Source organism: Sardina pilchardus, chromosome 20, assembly GCF_963854185.1.
Source record: "Sardina pilchardus chromosome 20, fSarPil1.1, whole genome shotgun sequence".
Taxonomy (NCBI): Eukaryota; Metazoa; Chordata; class Actinopteri; order Clupeiformes; family Clupeidae; genus Sardina; species Sardina pilchardus.
In genome coordinates this window covers 9,872,907-9,897,258 of record NC_085013.1, presented here as the reverse complement: position 1 = coordinate 9,897,258, position 24,352 = coordinate 9,872,907, and the positions used below count along the sequence as shown (strand labels likewise).

At 43.9% G+C, this 24,352-nt stretch overlaps 2 protein-coding genes across 4 annotated transcripts in view; both read right to left on the bottom strand.

Moving 5' to 3' along the window:
- nin (ninein (GSK3B interacting protein)) overlaps nucleotides 1-17,614 on the bottom strand; it is a 32,987-nt gene extending 15,373 nt beyond the window's left edge. For all 3 annotated transcript variants that reach the window (XM_062523523.1, XM_062523524.1, XM_062523525.1), the window contains exons 1-10: nucleotides 17,355-17,614; nucleotides 10,874-11,083; nucleotides 9,541-9,634; nucleotides 6,778-6,998; nucleotides 2,659-2,704; nucleotides 2,243-2,421; nucleotides 1,558-1,704; nucleotides 1,177-1,335; nucleotides 711-850; nucleotides 249-389 (exon numbers count right to left, since the gene is read on the bottom strand). In XM_062523523.1, coding sequence (XP_062379507.1) covers nucleotides 249-389; nucleotides 711-850; nucleotides 1,177-1,335; nucleotides 1,558-1,704; nucleotides 2,243-2,421; nucleotides 2,659-2,704; nucleotides 6,778-6,998; nucleotides 9,541-9,634; nucleotides 10,874-11,062 — 1,316 coding nt within the window. In that variant the 5' untranslated portion in view covers nucleotides 11,063-11,083; nucleotides 17,355-17,614. The remainder of the gene's footprint in view (nucleotides 1-248; nucleotides 390-710; nucleotides 851-1,176; nucleotides 1,336-1,557; nucleotides 1,705-2,242; nucleotides 2,422-2,658; nucleotides 2,705-6,777; nucleotides 6,999-9,540; nucleotides 9,635-10,873; nucleotides 11,084-17,354) is intronic.
- A 2,134-nt stretch (nucleotides 17,615-19,748) lies between these two features.
- The window catches only part of pygl (phosphorylase, glycogen, liver), a 13,032-nt gene continuing 8,428 nt past the window's right edge, over nucleotides 19,749-24,352 (bottom strand). Inside the window, exons 14-20 of the mRNA XM_062523787.1 lie at nucleotides 22,668-22,815; nucleotides 22,483-22,541; nucleotides 22,237-22,378; nucleotides 21,843-22,050; nucleotides 21,510-21,644; nucleotides 21,093-21,159; nucleotides 19,749-20,814 (exon numbers count right to left, since the gene is read on the bottom strand). Of these exons, the coding sequence (XP_062379771.1) occupies nucleotides 20,629-20,814; nucleotides 21,093-21,159; nucleotides 21,510-21,644; nucleotides 21,843-22,050; nucleotides 22,237-22,378; nucleotides 22,483-22,541; nucleotides 22,668-22,815 (945 nt within the window). The 3' untranslated portion in view covers nucleotides 19,749-20,628. The remainder of the gene's footprint in view (nucleotides 20,815-21,092; nucleotides 21,160-21,509; nucleotides 21,645-21,842; nucleotides 22,051-22,236; nucleotides 22,379-22,482; nucleotides 22,542-22,667; nucleotides 22,816-24,352) is intronic.

The window sequence follows — 24,352 nt, the reverse complement described above, 5'->3', positions numbered from 1 at the left end:
TCGGACAAAATGGAAATGTAACTTAACATGCATTTCTTAAAATATCAAGTCCGGGAAAGCAATAGCATATCTGGAGATTAATGCTATATACACACACAATGACATTGAAAATTAAATCCGAGGCTTAATCCTTCTTGCATTTTAAACACCATCAAAAGCCAAATGGTGATATTTTGAATGGGGCCAAGTTATGCACATGCATGAGCTGGATCATCATAATGAGAAAGGTCAAAGGTCAAGGGGCTCACCGCAGGTTGAGCTCATTGTGGCGCTCGATGGCAAAGTGGTGCTCATCCACCTCAGTGGCCAGCTGGGACTTGAGCTTCTCAGCCTTCTCCAGATCAGAGCGAATCTTCTGCTTCTCCCGCAGCTCCAGGTCCACACGCTCACTAACACACGAATGCACACAAACAAACAAACAAACAAACAACAAGAAAACCCAAACATACACAGTAAGTCAGCAATTATTGCAATGAGAAAATCAATAATGGTAGATACAAAAACACAAAAAGGGCAACTTGACATCAAGATTGCAGTAGGAAAGGTAACCATTAAGTGCATGGCAAAATCACATGATAAAGAAAAATCATACAAGAACAGTCTGGAAACTGCAGACCATTCCTCATATGTGACAGACGGACAGCTGTGGTTACAATCAGCCTCTGGAAGCTGTCGGAGTTTAATGTTGGTGCTTGCAGGTGCACACTCACACAAGGTGTCGGATCTCTGCCTTGAAGCTCGCCAGCGCCGCCCTGTGGATGCTGTTTTTTGTCGACATCATCAGCTCGTTCTCCAGAGCCATTGTCAGCTCGCTCAGATTCACCCGCCCATCCAGACTGAATTCCAGAGCCTGCATGCAAGCACACAAACACACACACACACACACATACTTACTAGGATGCAGATATAAATAGGCATGCAGTTGTGTGCAAAGCCTGTACATAACTGACACATATTTCACATGTTTCCTCTCCATAGTGCTATTTTATTCTAAATTCAACAAAGCAAAGTGAGAGTGTGTATGTGTATGTAGCACGTGTGTGTGTATGTGTATGTAGCACGTGTGTGTGTATGTGTATGTAGCACGTGTGTGTGTATGTGTATGTAGCACGTGTGTGTGTGTGTGTGTGTGTGTGTGTGTGTGTGTGTGTGTGCGTGAGTGAATGTGGGCTTCACCTCAAGAATCTCTGGACTGTTTTCAATGCCTTCGTCCATCCAGGCATCCACCAGCTCCTCTGCTGCTGTATGTCCCGTGCCATCATCCAGCGTGGAGAAGAGACGCAGGCCAATGGTGCTGGTGACGATACTCGTCCTGCGACCACTCTCATCAAAGGGCTACACACACACACACACACACACAATTAAGAGCATGAGCAAACCTCTCTCTGTGTGTGTGTGTGTGTGTGTTCAATCTGCTAATATGGAAAAGATCAGTGGCTCCAATTTGTCAAACAGCAACATAAGGGAGCCTGTGAAAGACTTTTGCTTCGCAGTTGTGTGTCCCGCGATGATAGGTGTGTAGGTGTGTGTGTGTGCGTGTGCGTGTGTGTGTGTTACCTGTGTAGAGTGATGGCGTTTCAGCTGTCGGTAGGGCGTGGAGGACGAGGGGGTGGGGGGCTGACTCTGGCTAATGATGTAGCGCATGAAGTCCAACACGTTCATGTCTCCCTCCACATCCAGACACTGCAACAGGTCATCATTCAACTACACACACACACACACACACACACACACAGAATCATAGACACACACACAGACAGATTCACAGGCTTGAGTCGGACACATCATATTATGAATATTCATTAATGAATTAATTCATTATTGAATAAATCACCCCAAAGCACCATATTGCATCCCATTGCTTTTCTTTCACTAATCTGCGGACATCAGATAATGAACAGTCTTCCAGTAATGTACAGTATCCCTGTGTGACTCTACCCACTGAAAATGGCTCCGAAGATAACCGTGTGGTCAGATGTGTGGTAATCCCTGGTGTCTAGGTCACCTGTTCTTTCTTTAGCCCAATCACTCTCACTTTCCCTCTAATCCCACTATACTCAATCTCTGCCTCATTCATCCCATATACTCCATCAGTTGTAGTGCACTCAAACACACACACACACACTTGGGCATGGACTCCTGTGCATACATGTGCGCACACACACACACACACACACACACACACACACACACACACACACATACACATTCAGACATGGGCATGACACAGACAGACACACACCTCCAGGCCCAGGTGCTGACAGAGTATGAACAGCTGTTCTTGCGTGGCTGGCTGGTCCCATGGCAGCCCCAGCTCGGTGCAGGCGGCATGCAGGCGCTCCTCCTGCCGCTCGGAGATGGGCACACACATAGAGCCACGGGGCGTGCCAGGCTCATCCGGGTTCCACAGGTGAAGCTGACCTGAGAACAGGTTCGTGGAGACCATTAGGTTTAGGTTCTGAATCATCAATCACGAGTTCAACTAGCTTTTCAAACATACATATTTTGATGCCAGGGGTCAGAAAACAAGAGATAAGATCTAAGTGGGATGAGGCTCAGTAAGTAAGTAAGTAAGTGAATAAGTAAGTGTGTTATTGTTGTAATACAGTATATAGAGGTAAATTATATAAGGTTCTATATGAAGTATTATAGGCTCACCCTCAGCCTCATATTCCTCTGGGCTGCTTCCGTGAGTGTTCCAGCGCTGCGAGACAAGAAACACACATGTATCAGTCAGTCACAGAGCTGTGCACAGCAAAATAACCACATACCACCGGCCCATCCAATTTCATATCAGAATAGAAGAACAGAACCAGAACAAAGCAAATAAGTCAAATAGAAATTCACACATGCGTCACACCCTCAATATCACCACCGGAATGTTAGGGACAACAAAAGGAAATTTTCTCAAAAAAGTGCAAAAAACAAACAAACAAAAAGAATGGAAGAAAATAACACACATAGATTCAGCACGTTAACTTTAGGGGACAACAGAAAATAGCACAGGGAATATAATGCAGTAAATCGCCCCAAAGCACCATATTGCATCCCATTGCTTTTCTTTCACTAATCTGCTGTCAATCAACATTCTCCCGTGATTTCATCCTTTTGTGGGTGGAAAAAAAGAAAGTGTGGAACGGGGGAGGGGCTGAGAACTGACCAGAGAGAGAGAGAGAGAGAGGGCAGCCAACTCATTAGGATGAAAGGGGAGAGGGTCAAGCGACAGCCTGCTGAGGTCTATGGGCATGATTTACTGAATACACAGCTCTGGAGGGATGGATCCACACGTGGTGGTGCCCTTCAGCAGAACATTGGGACCAGAGGAGGTGTGCTATCGTTTACCAACTGAAGAGGCAGCCATGTGGTGGACGGAAGGTTTTTGATGGGAGTGAAATGTGTCCAAGCAAGTTAAAGTACTTGAGGTATTGTACTGAGCAGAGCATTTGGAGAGGCTAATCTGGCTAGCTTTCCAATATTTTGCCTTGTCAATTACCAGTTGCTCAACTGGAGATCCATGGCAAAATCCAGGAGCCTGTGAAAGAATTTCATGGCATGTGTGTGTTGACAAGATGCATTGGACTTCACGGGCTTGTAAGTGGTGTGTGTGTGTGTGTGTGTGTGTGTGTGTGTGTGTGTGTGTGTATTGTAATGCAGTGCAGTGTGAAAACTCATTGTTGGAAGGTCAGACTGAGCTGAGCAGATGGGCTCCCAGTCTTCTGGAGTGCATCGGCATCTGCATCAGCGGACGTGTGTGTGTGTGTGTGTGTGTGTGCGTGTGTGTGTGTTGTCCATTGTTCCCCATCAGACTGGCTAGCACTCCGCCACAACCCCTAACCTCCCCCATCTTCTCCCCTCTTCCATCTGTCTCTCCTGCGGCTGCACATTGTTACGAGGGTTTAGATTAGAATACATCAGAATGAGAGAGACTCTGTGTGTGTGTGTGTGTGTGTGTGTGTGTGTGTGTGTGTGTGTGTGCGTGCGTGTGTGTGTGTTACGGCCATCACTTGGATATGAACCCCAGTGTGGCCTAAATGCAGATGCATCCTAGCCCCCCACACACACACACATCTCTTTGACCGAAACCTTCCAGAGACTACTACATTTGATGAATTCATGATCCACTACATTAAACACATTTCCTTCCATTTCATTTCAAAAGTTCACTTCATTTCATGTGACTTCACTTTTCTTGAGATTTACAGTTCACTGTTTAACTGGATTCAAATTCCTCTCATGATTTATAGTCTGGCCTTCATAAATATTACTCATAAGGGTGTGTGCATGCATGCTTGTTTGTCTGTGTGTGTGTGTGTGTGTGTGTGTGCGCGTGTATGGGGATATGTGTGTGTCAGGAGAAGCCCTGCTGGGTGGATCATTATTTAATGCAGATGAGAACAGAGGATTACACCCCCTAAACACACTTTGCGGCTCACACAGCTAATCACACAGCTAATCACACACACACACACACACACACACACACACACACACACACACACACACACACACACACACACACACACACACACACACACACACACACACACACACACACACACACACACACACACACACACACACACACACACACACACACACACACACACACACACACACACACACACACACACACACACACACACACACACACACACACACACACACACACTAATGGCACATGGCATAGCCTTACAAATTAACAAAGGATAAGGGATGTGGCTAGTGGATGGAAATCCACACACCAATAAAAGGAGAAATGAAGACAACAGGTTATTATAACCAAACCAACAAATATTACAAGTGCATTGAATGCGAGGACTTTGTTAGGATACATACTTTTACACTAAAACAAGAGAATCCGATATACGCACAATGTCACCAGTGAAGCAGGTAAAAAAAGATAGATAATCTATTAGATACAAAGATTGTAACTGCCCTATCTCCAAATGAGCAAGAGGTACAAATGTTTGGAAACAAGAAATTAATTTAAATCTGGTTAATCCACACACACACACACACAGCAGAGGATTATTGACGGCGTGTGCTCTGACCCTTTCAGTGACCTCGTCATCACACACACCCTGTGTCTCTCTCTTACACACACACACACACCTCCTTCCACTCCTCCCTTGCTCTCCCTCCTTCCCTCACACACACACACACACACTTGCATATTTGAATTGTCTGAGAGAAAGGAGGTCGTTCTGCTTTGTCAACACAAGGGGTGTATGGGAGGGGGTGCAAACGGCTGTTGCCTTGACAACAATAACATAGCATACAAATTAACATCATGGCCAAAGGCCTGGCCCTCACATTCCTTCTATTGGGCACACACACACACACACACACACACACACACACACACACACACACACACACACATAGTTTTATGCCTAAGGAAATAGCAAGTGTAGACAAATATACAATTACATGAACTGTATGAGGAAGAGTGTGTGTATGTAAGTTATGACAGATATTACAAACTTGTCCCAACAAACACACATTTTCAGTCAAAATGTTGCTGCTAAACAACAAAGTCCTCACTGCAAGAAAACACAGTTTTGCATGTTCTCATTTAGTTACCTTTTGAGCCTACTACACTTTTTTACCACGGTTTACACCGTCCAATGAAAATAGTCAAATCTAAAGTGGTCGCATTGTTGCCAGATAACAAAAAATACTGCAATGTTAATTTAATACCAGTAGAACTTGTAAGTAACCATCTTGAAGGCTTTTTGTGTTTGAGCGTGTGTGTGTGTGTGTGTGTGTGTCACACACACACACTGATAGAAGGAGAGTGAAAGCCTACAGTAGTTATGCAGAGTGCAATGCTTTGGTAAGTAAGCAGAGCCTCGGGTAAGAGTCTGAATCTCTGAGCACGGTAAGCTGATTAGCTAAGAATAACGCAGCAGTGTGGCTACGGCACCAAAGAATATAGACTAGGGATGAGCAGCCGAGACGGTGTGTGTGTGTGTGTGTGCGCGCGCGCATGTGTGTGTGTGCGTGGCCTGGACGCTTTACAGCTTTCCATACCCACAAGCACAGTGGCCAATACTTCCTAGAACACCTTTGGTCTGCGGATGTCCAGAGTACAAAATTAACTTTTTTCAAGTTGCAAATGGCACCACTCTCTACCTGAGTCCCCTTCTTCCTTTAAGGTGAAGGAGTGGTGACAATAGGATTAGCACATTAGCACAAAGGCAGACTTGATTCCACCTCATTGTTTGGTCTGTTGGTGATCCTGGTCTTAACTTGTCATCCCTATCAAAGGAGGGGACCAGCAAGAATGTATGCATCATAAGATGCAAAACTGGAAAAGAGCACAGTACTTTGTTCATTCAGGAACTGCCTTGGTGATGATACAGAGGGTACGTTTCCGAGCGATGTTGCTGGACAATGTTTCTGGCCAATGCCGTTCAGGGCAAGTTCCCACTACCTGGAGTAAGTAAATCAGCGAACAATTTGCAATAATCTTATCAGAATAATAGCAACCAGTCACATTGTTGCCCAGCAAACTGCACCAAAGTTGTCCCATGGATCATCACCCATACACAATCACTGCAGGGCTGATAGACTGTGCCTGAAATGATCAAATACATTCAAAGACAATGTAGAGAATAGCCTTTCTTGACAAAGTGCATGGCCGAGCTCAAGCCTGAATTCAGGCACCATGCCTGAACCCTATCAGGCATGCACAAGAAATGTACCTCATTAACCCATGCTCCCCATAGTCATTCATAGACAGACCATAGCAGACTCCAGCAGTCGGTGTCATACCTCACGTTTCCTGGGTACTTCGGATTCCTCATTCTCTTCATCCTCCTCATCATCACCCTCTTCTTCAGCCCCCTGGCCCTCTGACGGCCCTCCCTCCTGTTCTGAGGCCGCTGCGGAGAACTCCCCGATGCCCTCGATGAATTCTGGGGTGGAGCGCCGGCCGTAACGCTTAGTCCCCTTCACAAACTTGGGATGGACCTCCGGAGAGTCTACAGGTGAGTCTGCAAAGTGAAGGGAGAGAAGAAGAGAACATCAGAGAAGAGGAGACCGAACAAGTAAAGGCCATAAAGACTTTTTTTTCCTGAACATTGATCTCTATGAATGTGTCTGCATTAAAAAAAAGGCAATATAACAGGAGAAGAGAATACCAAACCAAATTAGGAGAATAAACAGAATTACATGGCAGACTAGAGATTCTAGAGTGGCCTTACATGGCGGGGCATGATGTAAATAATGCGCCCTCTCCTACAGTCTCCTTTAAGTACATAAAAGTGCTCATACACACAATTCATGATATACATTTTAACACTGATAATGGGCTTCTCTGCCCTGCATGTGTCTCTTTGCTTCCTCCCGCAGTCCAAGTCCAAAATAAACTTGTAGACAGGCTACACTGTTTTAGTTGTCAGCATCTTACGCCGAGGACACAGGGATGGGACACAGTTACAGCGATAGGACAGGGCAGGGAAGTGGTAGGGACATGACCCACATGTTTAACATGGACTTGGACCTACTGATGACCGAAACCCCAGACAACATGCAAGAGCAGCCAACACGCGGTCCAAGAAAGACTTAAAGGAGAATTCTGGCGAGAGCTAAAGTGTTACACTCTGGGGGCATTATCCCCCTTAAAAGCTTGACTCCCTTACCCTCTGCTACCATGTCCCTTTGACTTAGCACACTTTACCCTCCTGGACACATGGATGTTATTGATGTAAATGAACACGCACTGTGTATATTCTTCAAACATGTATTAAAGGTGCACTATGAGATCCTGAATGATGTTTCTTCTGTTGACGTCAAGTTCAACAGAAGAAACATCAAGTTCTCACTGCCCCCAACCCATATGTGCATGCTCACTAACCCCCAACCCCTCCCCTTAACATCTTGTTGGTGTTTGGCTGAAATATGGTTTGTTATGTTTTGGTACACAGCCTGTACCCTAGCGTTTGTTCAACGTTTTACAGCCCCTGTGTTGTCTCCAGAGACCGGATTTTTTCACAATGTATTCAGGGAGCAGGCAGCAAGCTGATCAAAGGGAGATGGCTATGATTTGAGACAAAAATGAAACACCTTTGGATTTCTGGCTACAACTACATTATCCACTGTGTTCCATCAACGTGAGTCTTCCCCTGAGCGATGAAGGTTAAAGAGGAGAAGTGTGTTGTTTAAATAGAAGGCACGACTGGCTATCAGGCTATATACAACTGATCCTTCAGGATGCCGCTTTGGGAACTGAACAGTCTCTATTCAGTTACATCACAGTGCTGAGGCCTCACTGAGTCTGTGGAGCCAACTATAACACGCACACAAAACACATACAGATGGGAACAATGGCGGTCAAAGAGTCATTCTGAAAATCTTTAAAGCTGATGCAAAAAACAACAATCTCTTTTGAAAGGGAAGAGACCTAAGAAAAATAAAGCAAAGAAACAATTAAAGGAACACTCCACTGTTCATATTAAACTACGTTGTTATATGTTATGCCGAGCCGAAATGCTTTCAAGTGCTATTCCGCCACACATTATAGTTATCCTTCTTAAACGCCTAGAAAAGCGCCACGTTTTATTTTGTCTCACCATACTTCGTTGTGTAACTGTACTTTAGTAGGGAAAACGTGGAGGTGTTTGGTCACTTCTAACTTTATCTCTGTTTGGATCCTAATGAATAAACGGGGCTAGCTAAGTGCTATCAAAGTAGCGCCGCGCGCCAAAGCCATTGAGTGCACACATTGTTCTTTTAAGGATGTGGAATTGGGGAGCTTATGCCTTCACTATAAACAACTGTTGTGCTAATGTGCATTTTACTATAGTTACCCTTTGGGTAAGGTGAACTTGTTTTAAAAAAAGGCAAGCTAAAACTGGACAGGTACTGATATAGATCTTTAGGCTGCTACTAAAAGCAGACCTTCCTCTGAAGTCCGTAAAGCTACCTCTGTGACCTCTGCACTGCGGCTACCAGGTGAGGGCACCGTGCTGCCGTTTTGGACCTGGGCACCAATGGGGGGCACTGTGCTGCAGTTCTGGACGCGGGCAGCTTGTTACAGCGCTGGCACAGCGCCCAGCTCCATCATTATGCCTGGGCTGACACATCCCACAGTCCCTATGACGACCAGCAATGCTTCACCACGTTTCCAGATGCCCACACAAAGACAGCTAATCAAGACATACAGACAGACACCTACAGTACGTGTGTGTACACAGACACACACACACACGATGATGACCATGATCTTTGCAGCAAAAGGCTATTGTTTTGACTATCAAGTTTTCGGGGTATTTAGATAACAAACAGCAACTGAAAGAGATGCAGTCTGCATCACTTCACTGCCCTTTTAGTTTCAGAGCCATTTTGGTAGCATGTGTGTGAGAGAGTGTGTGAGAGTGAGAGTGAACTGTTCTGTAAGGACATACTGTGCAAGTAATCACATTACACCACTGCTTCAACAGAGATCAAAAACAATAAATCTTTCAACCTCTTTGCAGTTTTATATCTATGTTGTTTAACAGGACAACAGGAGACGGGTGGGGTTCTCTGGGATACCTGATTGTGCTGCCGCCTCTTCACTCTCGGCTGGGTTTCCGATAGACGAGGACAACACCAGAATCAACGCATTCTTAAACTGCTCAAAATCCACCTGTAGAACACAACACAACACAGAAGAGCATTCAGTCAGACGAGAAAGTATGTACATAGAGCACTCTCCATGTCCATGGTCTCTCTAGGATGCTATGGGAACCTGTTGCTCAGTTACACAGTCTACTAGCCTTGATCTTAAACGGTCATATAGATAAGGCCTGACATTGTTTGGAGCTTAGGCATCATAAAATGTCTGGTGGAGCCCTGAAGTGTGGAGCATGGAGGAGGAGGAGGAGGAGGGTCTTTGCTGGAGTGGAGGAGGGGGGAGGAAGGAGGGAGCGAGGGTAGCAGCTGTCTGCCTGCCAGCAACTTGATGCATATTCACGTCCTTTGTGTGCGCGTGCACTGCCATTAAGAGATGGAGTAGGGGAGCTCCCCCACTGCCTACTGCCTCCATCCTCACACACACACACACACTTCTCTCTCTCTCTCTCTCTCTCTCTCTCCCCCTCACCCCCCCCCCCCCCGAGCCCCACTCTCAAAACAGGGGCTCAGTGGTTTGACTTGCACCAATTGGTCACCCCTGTGAACTGCTTGTGAGCATGCTTTTATGTTGTGGTGTGTATGTGTGTGTGTCTGATGACTGTTGAGGAACAGAGAGAGAGGCCCCTAGTGCTCAAGCACCACTCTCCCTCTCTGCTAATCAACGTCCTCCAAACACAGACACACACACACACGGGCCTGTTTGCCCGGTCGCTGTGACAACGGACACCTGGGATAAGATTGGACAAAGGCCGCTGCTGCCGCCATATCTATCTACACAGTCTACAGTACAGCTGCAGAGCCAGACGGCTTGAGACACTCCTCAATGCTAATGTCCTCCCTCTACCTCTTCACCCCCCTCCCTCTCTGCTTTCCTTTCCCCTCCAAGAGGCATATGTCCATTTCATTTGGTCCCTTCACTTTTGTTCATATTGCTATTATTTGGATAATGTGCCGGCCGGTGAATGGGGTTTGAGCAGGAAATGGTCAACGGCACATGAGGCCTTTTCTCAGTCTGCCTTACTTCCCCCCCCTCGCCGGAGATGCTGCTATACACAGTGCTTACTTTTTAGAACCCAGGCAAGTAGAACTTCTATTACATAAGCTAATTAATGTTTATGCGCTTTCCATATTTCATGTGAATATTTTTGTAAGCAACCTTGGGCATGTGATCACTTGGAGCTTAAAATAACTAGAAAGCGCACTGATAACATCACTGCTCTAGATGACCCCCGACCGCCGACTGGTTGCTTACCCTGCCTGTCAGCTGATCCTGGTTCTGTAATAGGGTGTTGAGGAGGATGGGCTCAGCATCCTGCAGCTGCAGGGACTGGCACAGGTCAGTGAGCTCCTCAGGGCTGAGGGAGCCCGAGCCGCTGGCATCGAAGCTGTGGAAGACCTCCTTCAGTCGCTCCTCATACAGGTCCTGCTGAGACTCATCCATCCCATAGGACAGACCCCCGCCCTGAGAGAAGGAGAGAGGGAGCGAGGGAGAAGATGAATACAAAACCTCTCAATCTTTACTAAGGGAAAAATAAAAAGGTGATTGGTGTGGTAAGAGAAACACATGAGGGTGAAGGGATCTCCACACAGCCCAAGTTGAACCCAGTTCAATTGCAGTAATAGTTAGAGATTAGAGTTACATCACAGTACAAACCATACCGTATATAGCCACATGCTCTAAACAGGACTCTCACCTTTCTAAAAAGTTAAATACAAACTACCCATATCCTTTCTTTAACAGAGCGAAACAAGCTAAAGAAAACAAAAAAAGCAAAGTGAAACCACCTTGTCTATAAGATGAAAGCAGATTCAGTATGCTGTCATCTGTTCAGAAAACAAAGTAAAGCAAAGGAAAGCAAAATTTACTTGAATATTGTCACAGTACAATTCTCAGACCTGAAATCTCTCAAGAAAACTAGTCATCATCAGATTCACAAAAATTAAATCAGAAGCAGAGCACAAAATCATTGGCATAGTTTTCCCAAATTCACAATGTCTGACTCTGCTGCTGAGATAGCTGATGTGCATCCCATACATTCACACAATGGACATTGAGTTATCAGAAGTACAGTACCAAGAAAACACATCATTGTGGGCACCCATGGGTCGATTAATATTGTCTTCCATGTTGGACCACTGCCTATCTAGTCTCCCGCCCTCATCTTATGGTCAGAACATTTCTGAAAAAACGTATACAAAGCAGAAACCTCTCTAACATTCTTTTAAAAAGGTCATTTTCCTCTACTAGCTAGTGAAATAGTAACTCCCAGACTCAGATGGGTCCGGTGAAGTAAAATTGACCGGTAGCACCACACCAAGTGACCACTATGTCACCAAACCTCGGTGTTGCACAAATGGTTCTCCACAGAGCTATGGTATCACTGAACCTACCAAACAAACACAAACAAACTATGTCCACGTGTGCATGTTGCAAAACAATTAAATACAAATAATAATATAAACACTACAACAATAAAAAACAACAACAACAACAACTCACACTAAGGGAAGACACTTCCACGTCCGAAAACTCTGGTCCCAGAGTAAGCCTCATGTCTTGCCGCAGGCACTGATATCCTTATGTGTATGGTAGTGCGAGTGTAATACCAGTTTCAGGACTGCTTCCTCTGACCAGGTTTCTACAACTCTACCCTCTCTGGGGTGCCAACCACTCGATTATGATCCCTGAAGGTAGGTGTAGCCAATAAACTCTCCACCTCACCCCTTGCAATGATAGGGGCACAGTGGATTTGTATAAGCCTCTTGGCACATGGTTTGGTGACTGAAGGAGCTATTGATGGCAATGGATGCCGCAAGTATTTCGTAACACTTCATCTGACGGACACACTGCTGTGTGATGACGCCAACTCTGCATCACCTTTGCCTGACATGTGCTCAGCGCTTTTGGTACAATAAGAACTTTATGAACCACACAGAACTTTGGGTGCCTTTCTGCTACTGTTCGGCACATGCTTTTAGGTAGCTGCATAGGCATGTCCAATATGTACGGGAATCTCTGTACTTTTCAACAGAGTCTCAGAGTTAAATAGAAATGGTGTGAATGATTGTGGATTTAACGGTGAAGGAACATTCACACACATGCATGTGTGCAGACACATGAGCCCTTCAGATCACCCATCACCACTGCCAAAAATCTCCTAAGAGTCTCCTCAAAATATGTACGTTTTGTTTGGTTCTGTACACGTCCGGAGCTCAAATGTGTCGACAGACACTCCCTCACAGTTTCTGTAAACTAGTTTCAATGAAAAGCTTACAGCAATAGTCCTCACAGATTCCCAATGACCAAGGCTATGTTGAAGCTGAAACCCCAGATTCGGGCACCACATCAGTCACCAATACTCACGTGACCAGGGTGGAGCATAGAGTAACGGAGAGTGGCTCGCTTTCAGATCACTGGCTTGCACCAGCATGGTTACCAGGTTATGAGCTTTGTTGCTGTACAGCTAGTTGATCATTAGTCGTCCCCCGTCATACATTCTGAACAGCAAACCACTCCTTCCTATGTGCGGAGGCCCATGAAATCCATCCACACGAAGACAGAAAGACACATAACTAATTAAAAACAGGACAACAGGACCTGGGGTCCATGACCCCGGTGTGTGGGTGCCTGGCGGGTGGCCAGTGGGACAGGCTGGCACTGGACCAAGTCGGCCGTGCTGCCCGCCTGCTGGTCAGCTAATAGCCATCCAGCGGGACTTGGGCTAACAGCCCCTGACAAGGTCAATTAGACAGTCTGTTATCTGGTCACTGGCCACACGAGAGAAGCCCCACATACGGCTTGGTCAGTGAAAGTGATCTGATGGGCAGGGTCCATTAATAAGGACAGTACATGTAAACAAGCAAGTGGGTTCGGACCACAGCCGACCTTCTGGCTCAGACTTAAGGATATGAGTTTACATATAATGCAATGAACTAAAGATGGCACTGGTGTAATGGCACCACAAATGTATAGCCAAACACAACTTGCCCAATAATATACTCTGTAAAAAAGAACAAGGAGCACACCATTTTTCTGGAGTGCACTCTTTGCTTTACATTGTTGAGTTTTTCTTTTTCGTTTAGCCATCTGCTTACAAAATAGACTAGACTGGATATGTGCATGAATGCATTTCCCTGACAATGACCATAAAAAAACAACAAGTTCTCTTTAGTCAGAATGACGCAACACATTGCTACACCCTGCTGTGACCCCCTGCAAACGTGAACGTAAACACAACTAATCACGGCTACAAATAGCGCCGTGGATCGTGGATGTTAGCTTTTTGGGAGTCAGTGCTAGCGCACACGTTCCAGCACCAAGAAGAGGAGTGGCTAGCGCTGGCCTCACGGACCAGTCAGCCAGTGAGACGCTTGAGGCCGGCTGTCCTCGGGCAGCTCCTAACTTGCCGCTCATCCCGACACATGTCGTAATCAGCTTTGTGTCAGCGCAGCAATCAAGCCAGGTAAGGCAGGGGCAAGAGCATGACTAGGGGCCAGAGCATGACTGATTCAGATGGCAGCCCAGCCTGGAGGTAAGGGGGAAGGCAAGGAAGGGGGGAAAAAACACCATGAAGCCATTCAGAGCTGAATCATCATCTGGCAAAACAACCTCTAATGGGCCATTTCCGCTGATTTTTGGTTTAGTCATAGGGTCCATACAACTTCCAAAAGTCAAAAGATCTAAATTGTGGAGGCCTCCTAGAAACAGCACACATGCACACATTACAGCTGAGCAACTTCCGACACTGAAGAGCCACTAGGTGAGAAAGTGCTGCAGAATTAATAGATTTTAATGAAAACCACAATTTGAACTAATGCAATTAGCTGATCAAAAAGGTTGCAATTAATCGTGCAGCTCACAACGCTGTCCGCGCGGTTAATCTTGCCACATCTTTTGTTTCCTAATGTCACACTCCTTGTGTGACAAACAATGAAACTCGCATACTGTAACAGGAGCACTGTACTTCTCATACACTAGTCATGAACAGTTGCTCACCAACCAAACATGGCCCAACTTAAAGTGTAATTTAGAATGTTATCTCACAAATCAATCACACTCACAATCACAATCACAATCTCTGTCAGAAATATCACAATTTCGAATTTTCTCCAAATCACACAGCCCTAGGCCAAGAGGCACAGACTCTCCATCTACAACACAACAGCTTGCAGTAAAACTGCTAAAACGCAAGTAAGGAGTGCTGCTTTGGTTCATTTATAAACATACTGGTATTGCAATATGCTGGTGATGGCCTCAATTCAGTCAACCTCAATGGTCATACTACAACAAACCTAAGAGTAGCTGACAGTATTGTATGACAGCAAACACTATACAATATAGTTCTGCCAAACAACTTTATTCAATATCGTTCACCGTGTGATCCACTGACCAACTGGCGAGACCCACATCAAAACGTTATGCTCTCACTCACTTAAGGCCTTGATAGCAGAGCTACCTTGGAACAACAGTCATCACTGGGATCAGTGGCTAAACATTTCATGCCACTTTCTGTTTTGGCGCAACTGGTAGCAACAAAGTCTTACAACATGAAGGTCATGGATTCAATTTCTAAGGGGCATAGATATAACACATACCAGCAAGACACATGGAGCCTGGTGCATGCAACAAATAGGGGCAGTTAACAAATTAAAAAGTACCAAAAATGATCAGGAAATTGCGATTATTTAACATCCAAAACCACAATATGCTCACAAAAAAAACACATACACAGCAGTGGTAAATTTGTTTCCACACACATAGCCTACAGCATACACCCTTTTGGTCCAGCTGCTCTTTGTCAGGGGCCGTCAGAAAGTGGGAAGACTGGACAGGTGTCTCGCTCCAGACCTAAGACCCCCATTCACTCTGCACACAATGGACCATCAAGTCGCAATCAGACAAGCACACACACACACACACACACGCCTGGCTCACTAATATGAATGAGGCCCTTGCATTAGCACACACACAGCAGGACCAGCAGCTCACCAAATATTAATCCAGCAGCTCCACCCTGGCCGGCCCTCCAACTGAGCCACTCAGAGCAGTATCTGAGGAGGGCTGTCCAGAACAAAGGGTGGTCTAGTCACATGGCCTCACAAGACTGCAATTGAAAGAGACGAGATGTTCCCAACACCCTTTACCCTTGTTTATCCATTTATTTATTTCACTATACTTCTGTTCATTTGACATTGGTTGATATTAGATTGTCGCTTGTCAGCTTTTGGGACTAGCAAACACAGACCACTGAACTACCAAATGCCTCAAACATACACACATTCTGAACAAAGGTGAAAAAGCTCAGATGCTTCACGGAAGAGTTTGTCTATTATGCTCTCCTAGTGTACCTCAGTTAGAGAAGACTTAAGCACATCTTCCGTACAGACATAGATTATGATGGTAGATGACTTAACATGACTGTGAGGTAGGTGTGTGTGTGTGTGTGTGTGTGTGTGTGTGTGTGTGTGTGTGTGTGTGTGTGTGTGTGTGTGTGTGTCTGAGTGAGTGAGACCACGCGCTTTAAGTGCTGGAGTAGTTGACCAAATCGATGGAGTGACAGGTTAACTACAAAATCAGGCCAAGACCAACCTAAGCAAGGTAAGTCAAGGTAAATCAAGGGGCAGCGTTGGAGGGTAATCCAGCACCTGCTAGAGACATAAGGATTAAGCTGACACTACGACCTAAAAATTCGACGTCAAAAAGATGCAAGTTCGTGTCGTCTTGGCCAAAGAAGCCTGTGAGCTGCGATATGTAGCAGACTTCTGGAGAAGCATCCTGCTAACCTTTCATGTTATCAAATCAAAGCTCATTTAAATATTTGACTTGATACATGATACAGCCTACACGGTATGGTAGCCTAAATCACTGGCAGGGGTCGCCAAGTTACCGAGCTCGAATCTTGTCCACTCACGGAACTTAGCAGGAAGTGGTCAAGCTCAAGCAACAGGCGTCCAGTCTTGATCTTCCCCGAAAAACACATATGTGATGACAGACAAAAGAAACATTAGAATGGTTTGGTCTCACTAGAACTGCAAATAGCTTAGGCTACCTTGAAATTATCACTTTGCTTGTGATTTTAGTAGCCCACTGAAGACTCAAAATAAGACTATTACGCAAAAAACAGCTGTCCAAGTTGTCTGACCACCCAAAACTGACAAGTAAGATTGTGTGCACATAAATGACCGGCATTGTTCCTGGTGGCCTGCATTAACACATTTGAATAGCGGAACCATGACGATCGCAAACAAAGTAGGCTAGTCAGGCTACACATAAGTATCAGGGTATAGGAAACAACTGTGAATAACCGTATAGACACTTTTTTGTTAATTTGTAGCAAGCGCAAAGTAGCAATGCTGAAAATATCCTGCAGAAAGCTGGCTGCTTGTCAAACAGTAACATTCAAAACTGAATTCTGAGTTACTGTGAATGATGTGCCACATACCCCACCTTGGTTGGTATTTTCCGTGAAAACAAATCAAATCAAACCAAACCTAAACTGCAATGACAGCAAGCAAATATGGAATGTTTCCAAAAAGTGGGCAGCCATTCAAACAGGCTACAGAACATGTAAATCGCAGTCGCCTAACTGTTGCGCTTGCGGGGGTGAAAAGGAGAGCACAGTTTGGAATGAAACAACGGGGAGACTGCTAGGAATAAATCCATCAGGAAATGGTCGGTTGGTACCACAATCAGATAAATATAATGTGTTAAACAACGCAAAGAACTGACTTACCCACGAGGGATTTTGAAATCGGTGATGCTCGCGCCCCTTTCCAGCAAACTATGCACTCCGTCGGTCCAGTGAAGAAATATAGCAAACTTCACTGTTGTTTCAAGACTAAGTCAGGACGGATTCCTGCCAAACTTAATGTAGCCACCGTTGTCCACGTAAAACATGTATTCTCCCTTAACGCCAATAAAGTCAGCAGCACTTTGTTTTTTGAAGCGGTTTGGCGTGATCCATTCACGGCTACAGATATTCCCGTCTAGTCAACTGATCTGGTTGAGGATTTTGAAAAGCCCCTGAGAGGAAGAGGCGGTGACGCACCGAGACGTAATGGGCTTCCTCCGCCACTCTGGTTCTTCGCAGCTCTAGATGACCAAGCGCAGGCCTTTGCTTCACCAACTCATCCTCATAAACTGAATTCATAGAAAATGTAAACATATATACACCTTCTGGAGTTAAACCAAGGCCTGGCTGTAAAATATATCTGATCAAATCTTGTGTCTTCATATTTTCCGTCCTTAAAATTAGGCCTTCAGTTTCTTTTGCAGCCTGAAAACACATTATCTAACGATGTTTGGTCATTAATATCATCATCAAGTATTATTCACAGGCGAAAACAAATGCAAAAAGAGTGACATTAGGCTTAATCATCTTATTTTTGTTTACATACAATATCTTATTGATGTTGTGCCAATACTACATTACATGTAATAAGACAACACATAATGGGCTTGAATATTTTAAGTAGGCTATTTTCGTCATTTTCAGATGATTACAAATTGAGTCAAAAACTTTGTTTTGCCTCAGAGACAAGAATAAAAACAAGTATCCAATGTAACCAAGTAAGTGCATTTATCTATGAATGAAACATGTTACTGTACATCACTGGCACTTTGTACATGAAATTACTGTAAACTGAATTGAACTATTCCCATTGATTTTCGTGTTCATATGCTACACCACATGCCATTTCAGTCCCTTGATCCTTATTACAGTATAAGATATTATATTTATCCTTAATATCTTCGTGTGTAGTTGTTGCGGAGATCTCAAATACTGGCTCAACATTAATAAAGTGTTTTTGCAGACAAGATGCTGATTGATGCCATTCCAGTATAGAAAATGAGTTTGACCACCAAATGTCACCAGTTTTGCATTTTGTTCTGATAGGCTAAACTTACAGCATGGACATGCAAACGTTTAATGGTCCAGTACACATGTTTGTCTTCCATGATGAGACATTTTTGAGGGTGTAAAATTGCATCTTGTTTACTTCTCTTTGTAACAACAGCTCATTGATAAACAAAAAGACAACAATTTAATATGTTTTGTTAAAACCAGATACTACATCAGATATGTGATTATCAGTTATAATTAAAAGTAGGCTACTTCATCCAAATTCGCTGCACTGTTAATGGAAGATGGTATAGTAGCCTATGCTATTTACCTTTAGTCTCCATGGTATCCATCCCAGGTGGGATGGATGAGGTAATGTGTTTACTAGTAGGTGGGTGCATGTCTAACGGGGTTGGTCGGTATGTTCTATCACATTAGAAGATCATTTAGCATTTCAATCAAGAATGATCTAATTAACTGGTCTTGCAAATCTACTGTATATGGTATGGCCCACAGTTAGACTGCTGCTCTAAGATTGCACATTTCTCATGTCACATCTAAATCTTTTGCTCTCAGGTGAAATGTCAGCTCTCTATATTCCTGTTGAACCAAAACATTCTTACTCAGACATACATACGGAATATTTTTAAATCTTGTGCTCCAATTCTTGTAGATTCTCTATCTGCATCTATACAACTGGTCTGTAGATTTTCCTCTGAATAATTTCATTTGAATATTACCAATCTCTGTGTCTTCATTTCAGCCCTTTTCTCGTGTCACCGGACAAGACCCAATTGTAGACATGGAAGTAAGGTTGCGATATTTAATCTAAAAGCTTGCATACAGCTGGCAGGAGTAGATTCCAGATAGGATTGCACCATCTACCTGTAGGAGATGGCAATGCATGTTATGTTTTGACTTAGCTTTGTCAAGCTTTGTCAAGTCAGACTTGTCAAGTCTATTGTATTAATTAAAGTTGATATAAATGTAATCTTATTTTACGAATGGATCCAATTAATTATATACAAATTTAAACATAAAATAATTAATACTTAAATATTCAAATATATTTAATATGATATATTCACTATTTGAACTGCATACATGCTAAACAGAATTGTTATTTATTTCTTATTTATATACGAGGAACATTTCAGGTAGGTCTGCCAGTTTAGAGAAATTCAATGCAATGTCTTTGTCTTAATTAACAATGGAACTCATGTCGCAGGATGAACTGTAATGCATGTAAAAGCCAGTAGGTACATTGTGTCATATACTGAGCAATCATCTTCAGCAGGGCTATCTTTATTTGTATTACTGAAGTTAGTCTTTAGCACCAGTCAGTATCTTCCTATGAAAGGAAAGAGTCCATTAAAATAGTTCTGCAATTTATATTGGACCAAGATGACAGTTCTAATCTGAAAAGTCTAAGCAGTTTAAAACAGCACAAGGCGTTTGAGTTTTATGTCATATCTACTCAGAGATTTAAATGCTGGCCTATCATGAAATTATCAAAAATGAACTTTTAGTAATGTACCGGTAATGAGGTGGTGGGACTGCTTTTGGGCAAAAATGTTAAAATGCCAGAAAATACTGATCACTGCAAACAAATGCAACACATGCTCAAACTAACATCAGGTTAGCTATCAGAAGTGGCTGTAAACTGTAAAGTTTAGTGTAACAGTTTCATAGCAGTAACAAGTTGAAAATAATGACAGGGTGCTCTCAAGAAATAGTTGAATATTAGAAATATTTCTGATTTTGCAGAAAAAAACAAACAAGCATAATGCTTCTGAGTGTGTAAACAGAGATACTTAACCAGGTAAGTGTTCTGAGAAGGTGACTAACAGTCATAATTTCTTAATGGCACTTACACACCAAACATAGATCATGATAGCTACAGATCACAGTGTCCTAAATCCTCAGAATTGAAGTGCAAAAGAATTAACTCTGGCTCGCTGATGTACTTAGACAGCAGTCCATCACACAGTAGTCTGTTAATAACACCAGAAGTTTCAGGTGGAAAGTGCAGCATAAGTGGCCCTATGGCATTGAACCAGACTGTGAAGTTCAGTTACTGATATAATCTGTAGACACATTTTCTAACAGTAAAAGTAGTACTAGGCATGGTTACGCTTAATGCCCATTTTGACGATGAGCATCATTACAACTTTAAGGCACGAGCGGCCTCCTCTATGGCCTCCCGGGGCTCGCTGGGGGGAGGAATCTTCAGGTCTGTGGGCTCCACACCCCAAATCTCAGTGGCATAGTCGGTGATTGTGCGGTCACTAGAGAATTTTCCAGAAGCGGCAATATTCTTGATCACCATCTTGGTCCACTCTTTTGGATCCTGTGGACATGATGAGTGTTCAAATTGTGAATCTCTCCCTCTCTTACACTCACATTCACACTGACGCAACCATCTACTTCCCTTGGGTAGAGTTTCTCTGTCTAAACCACAGCAGAGAAATGTCTATTAATTGCTATTAACAATCTGAAATGCAACAATACTTCTTCTCAACATGCCTGTGAACTGTGAACATTTTAGATTTAGGGACACTGTCTAGGGCTGCTAAAGTCTTTCTTTCTCTCTCTCTCTCTCTCCACACACACTGAGTAGTGATTTACCTGGTAGATAACATTAGCTCTCTCCTGGCATTCGATGTAAGCTTCAAAATCGGCAAAAACTTTGAACCTGAAAAAATCATAAAAAGGATAAACACAGATTCAGGTCATGACGATTAAAACAGCCACCAGCTGCAGGATGAAACAGTGATAGATAAGGAAGACACAAATCTGGGCCCCATTTCAGACACTAAACAAACAAACCAAATGTGTGGAGCAGTAATTATTCAGCACAGATGGATATGAAAAGACACAGCTTTGTTCTAAACTACTTCCACAGACAAATCCATTCCTACCGTTGCTAGAGAAAGATTTCACATCCACTCCTTCAGCACTGATTTGCCAATTAAAGAAAAACACTCTACTCCATCACAATCACTCCCACGACTTTAAACACAGAGCTGTGTGAGCGGTACGCACCGGTCGTGATTGAAGAGCATGTCGATGATATCCTTGAAAAGCTCAGGCTGGCGTGGGGAGAAGAAGCCGCTCTTGATCTGATCGATGACTTGCTTCAGCTCAGGCAACTCTTTGTAATACTTCATGGCATCATAGCTGAGAGGAAAAAAACAATGCAAATCAATAGAGAACAAACAAACAAACTAACTAACTAACTGAATAAATTAATATAGTAAGGCTGGTTAGTTTCGGGTAAGCAGTCTGCTTATCCTGCCATCTTGCATCATGATTGTCCAGGTAATGTGTTTAAGTTTACCAACACATTTAGCTGCGGAGGAGGGTATGTGCTCTCACCCTTCTTTGTCCATCTCGGCCACATCCTCCACCCTCATGCCAAAGATGAAGAGGTTGTCCTCGCCCGCCTCCTCGGCCATCTCCACGTTGGCACCGTCCATGGTGCCGATGGTGAGGGCACCGTTCAGCATGAACTTCATGTTGCCTGTGCCCGACGCCTCCGTTCCCGCGGTGGAGATCTGCTCAGACAGGTCCGTGGCAGGGATCACTGGCCACAGAAACCATGGAGATGGAAGGTTATCATGGATACAAAGTGTGTGTGTGTGTGTGTGTGTGTATGCGCATGTGCATAGCAGAAAGTGATATTGGTATTAGATCTCGGAGTGAAAAAGAGTGGGCAGATGTATGTACATATTGTGTTACTGCATGTTGTGGTCCTAATGATTGCACCAACCTTTCTCAGCAAGAGACACCCTATAGTTCTCTAGGTAGATGACCCTAAGTTTGTTGCCCACCACAGGGTCATTGTTGACCACATCTGCCACAGAGGTGATAAGTTTGATGATCATCTTAGCCATGTGATACCCTGGAGCAGCCTGCAGGGGGAGACAAACATCAGAAATCAGAGAGAGAACGTGACAGGGAGGAAACAAGCTCAGTGGTTTTCTGAAGAGAGAAAGGCTGGTATGTTCTAGCCTACCTTTCCACCGATGATGACAGTGCGTGGAACGAAAGTAGCATTGGGGTTTTTCTTAATCCCTGTCAAAAGACAGTGTGATTTTATAAGTATGTGTGTATGTTTGTGTTTGTGTGTGTGCGACTGTGTGTGTGTGTGTGTGTGTGTGTGTATGTCTGACTGAGGGCATAGTTAAGTGTTATCCTTACGGTTGTACATAGTGATGATGTGGAGGCAGTTGAGCAGCTGGCGCTTGTACTCGTGGATCCTCTTGACGTGGACGTCAAACATGGAGGCAGGGTTGATCTTCACCTTGTACTCCTTCTCCAGGTACTGGGCAAACTTCAGCTTGTTATCCTGTCACACACCATGGCCCACAATACATTACTCAGGCAAAGTAGCAACCACACTGAGGGAGTTGCTTTGTAACCAGTATTTGGCTGTTGTGGACTGGACAACATGACTGCCTGATCTCTTCCCATGCTTCACTGTGCGCCTTTGTTTATGCATAGGGAAATTATTGGGTGTTAGTGGTTGACTCCCGAGAGCCGTTTCATTTGACTATAGAATATGTCAAACCAACATGTGAATACACTGCATTGGCAAGGGTCTGATCATTGTGTAAACCTAATCTGGATCAATTCAAAGTAACCAACGTATGCAGCAAATAAATTAGCTTTTTCTCAAAATGTCAGAACCCAGGTCAGTTTCAACTGGGTCCCGTCTCTTCTGGGTGTAGAAACTAGAGGCCCTTATTCTGCACGGCAACAGGTGGGCTTAAAGCACGACGGAGAATGGGGGGGGGGGGCTTGGAATGTCCTCGTTCCTTGTGTCTGACTCAGCAATAAGAAGGCAATAACATAAACCTGTCCTGACTTGTGCAATTTGAGAGCAGATAGCGTGTGTATGTGTATGAGTGTGTGTGTGTATGAGTGTGTGTGTGTGTGTGTTGTGTATTTGGTATTTAATAACAGATGAACTGGACAGACTGCCTCAGGTTGGTTATCTAGAGACCAAATCTCTTTGTTGCTCTGTCAGACCCAATCCCTCATTTCCACCAGTAAGCATCAAGGGAAATGACTGTTCCTCAGTACAGTGCGTGTGTGTGTGTGTGTGTGTGTGTGTGTGTGTGTGTGTGTGTGTGTGAGCGTGAGAGAGAACAGTATGTGCACAAGTGCCTTGAATGAGTGAGAGTGTGTTCATGTTTTCTTAGTATTTGTATATGCATGCAATGCAGCTTTGTGTTAGGTCACCTGTGAACATGTTTCCTGGTACAGTTTATGTGCTTGAGTGAGCTCTAATGTGGAAGCATATCTGGTTTGGTTATCTGTGTATGTGTCTTTATCACAGAGGAACTACCAGTGTTACACTGTTCAGTTCAACTGAATATCATTAGATTTCTGTTTAATTTAATATCCCAGAACCCAGAAGGGTTGTTCACACCAGACACGATAACTATAATAATAATGACAAAAAACACAGTTTTCAGCTTTGCTTTAGTTAAGTATACAACTAGAGTCCACATTGCATGCTATAAAGATAACAATGTAGAATGATATCGCTGAAGATCACTTTCAGAGCAACTCCAAGAATGATAAATGGCTGACAATCAATCAAAACCCATTGAATTTTTGACATCAAATTCAACACCACGACGAGAGATTTTCTTAGATATAAGTCCACTCCTTGGGAAAGAGTAAATGCACAATTGCAGCAGCCAGCAGATTATTTCTGTCCACTGTGCAGTCTTGTCAGGAGCCAATTAAAATTATAATCAAAAATAAAACTCCTCCGGCACGCGCAACATCTATCTAGAGATACAATGTTGCTTTTTTCATCATCATGTTTGTGATCATCGTGAAGTATCCACAGTCTTTTGATTATTAATACTGAT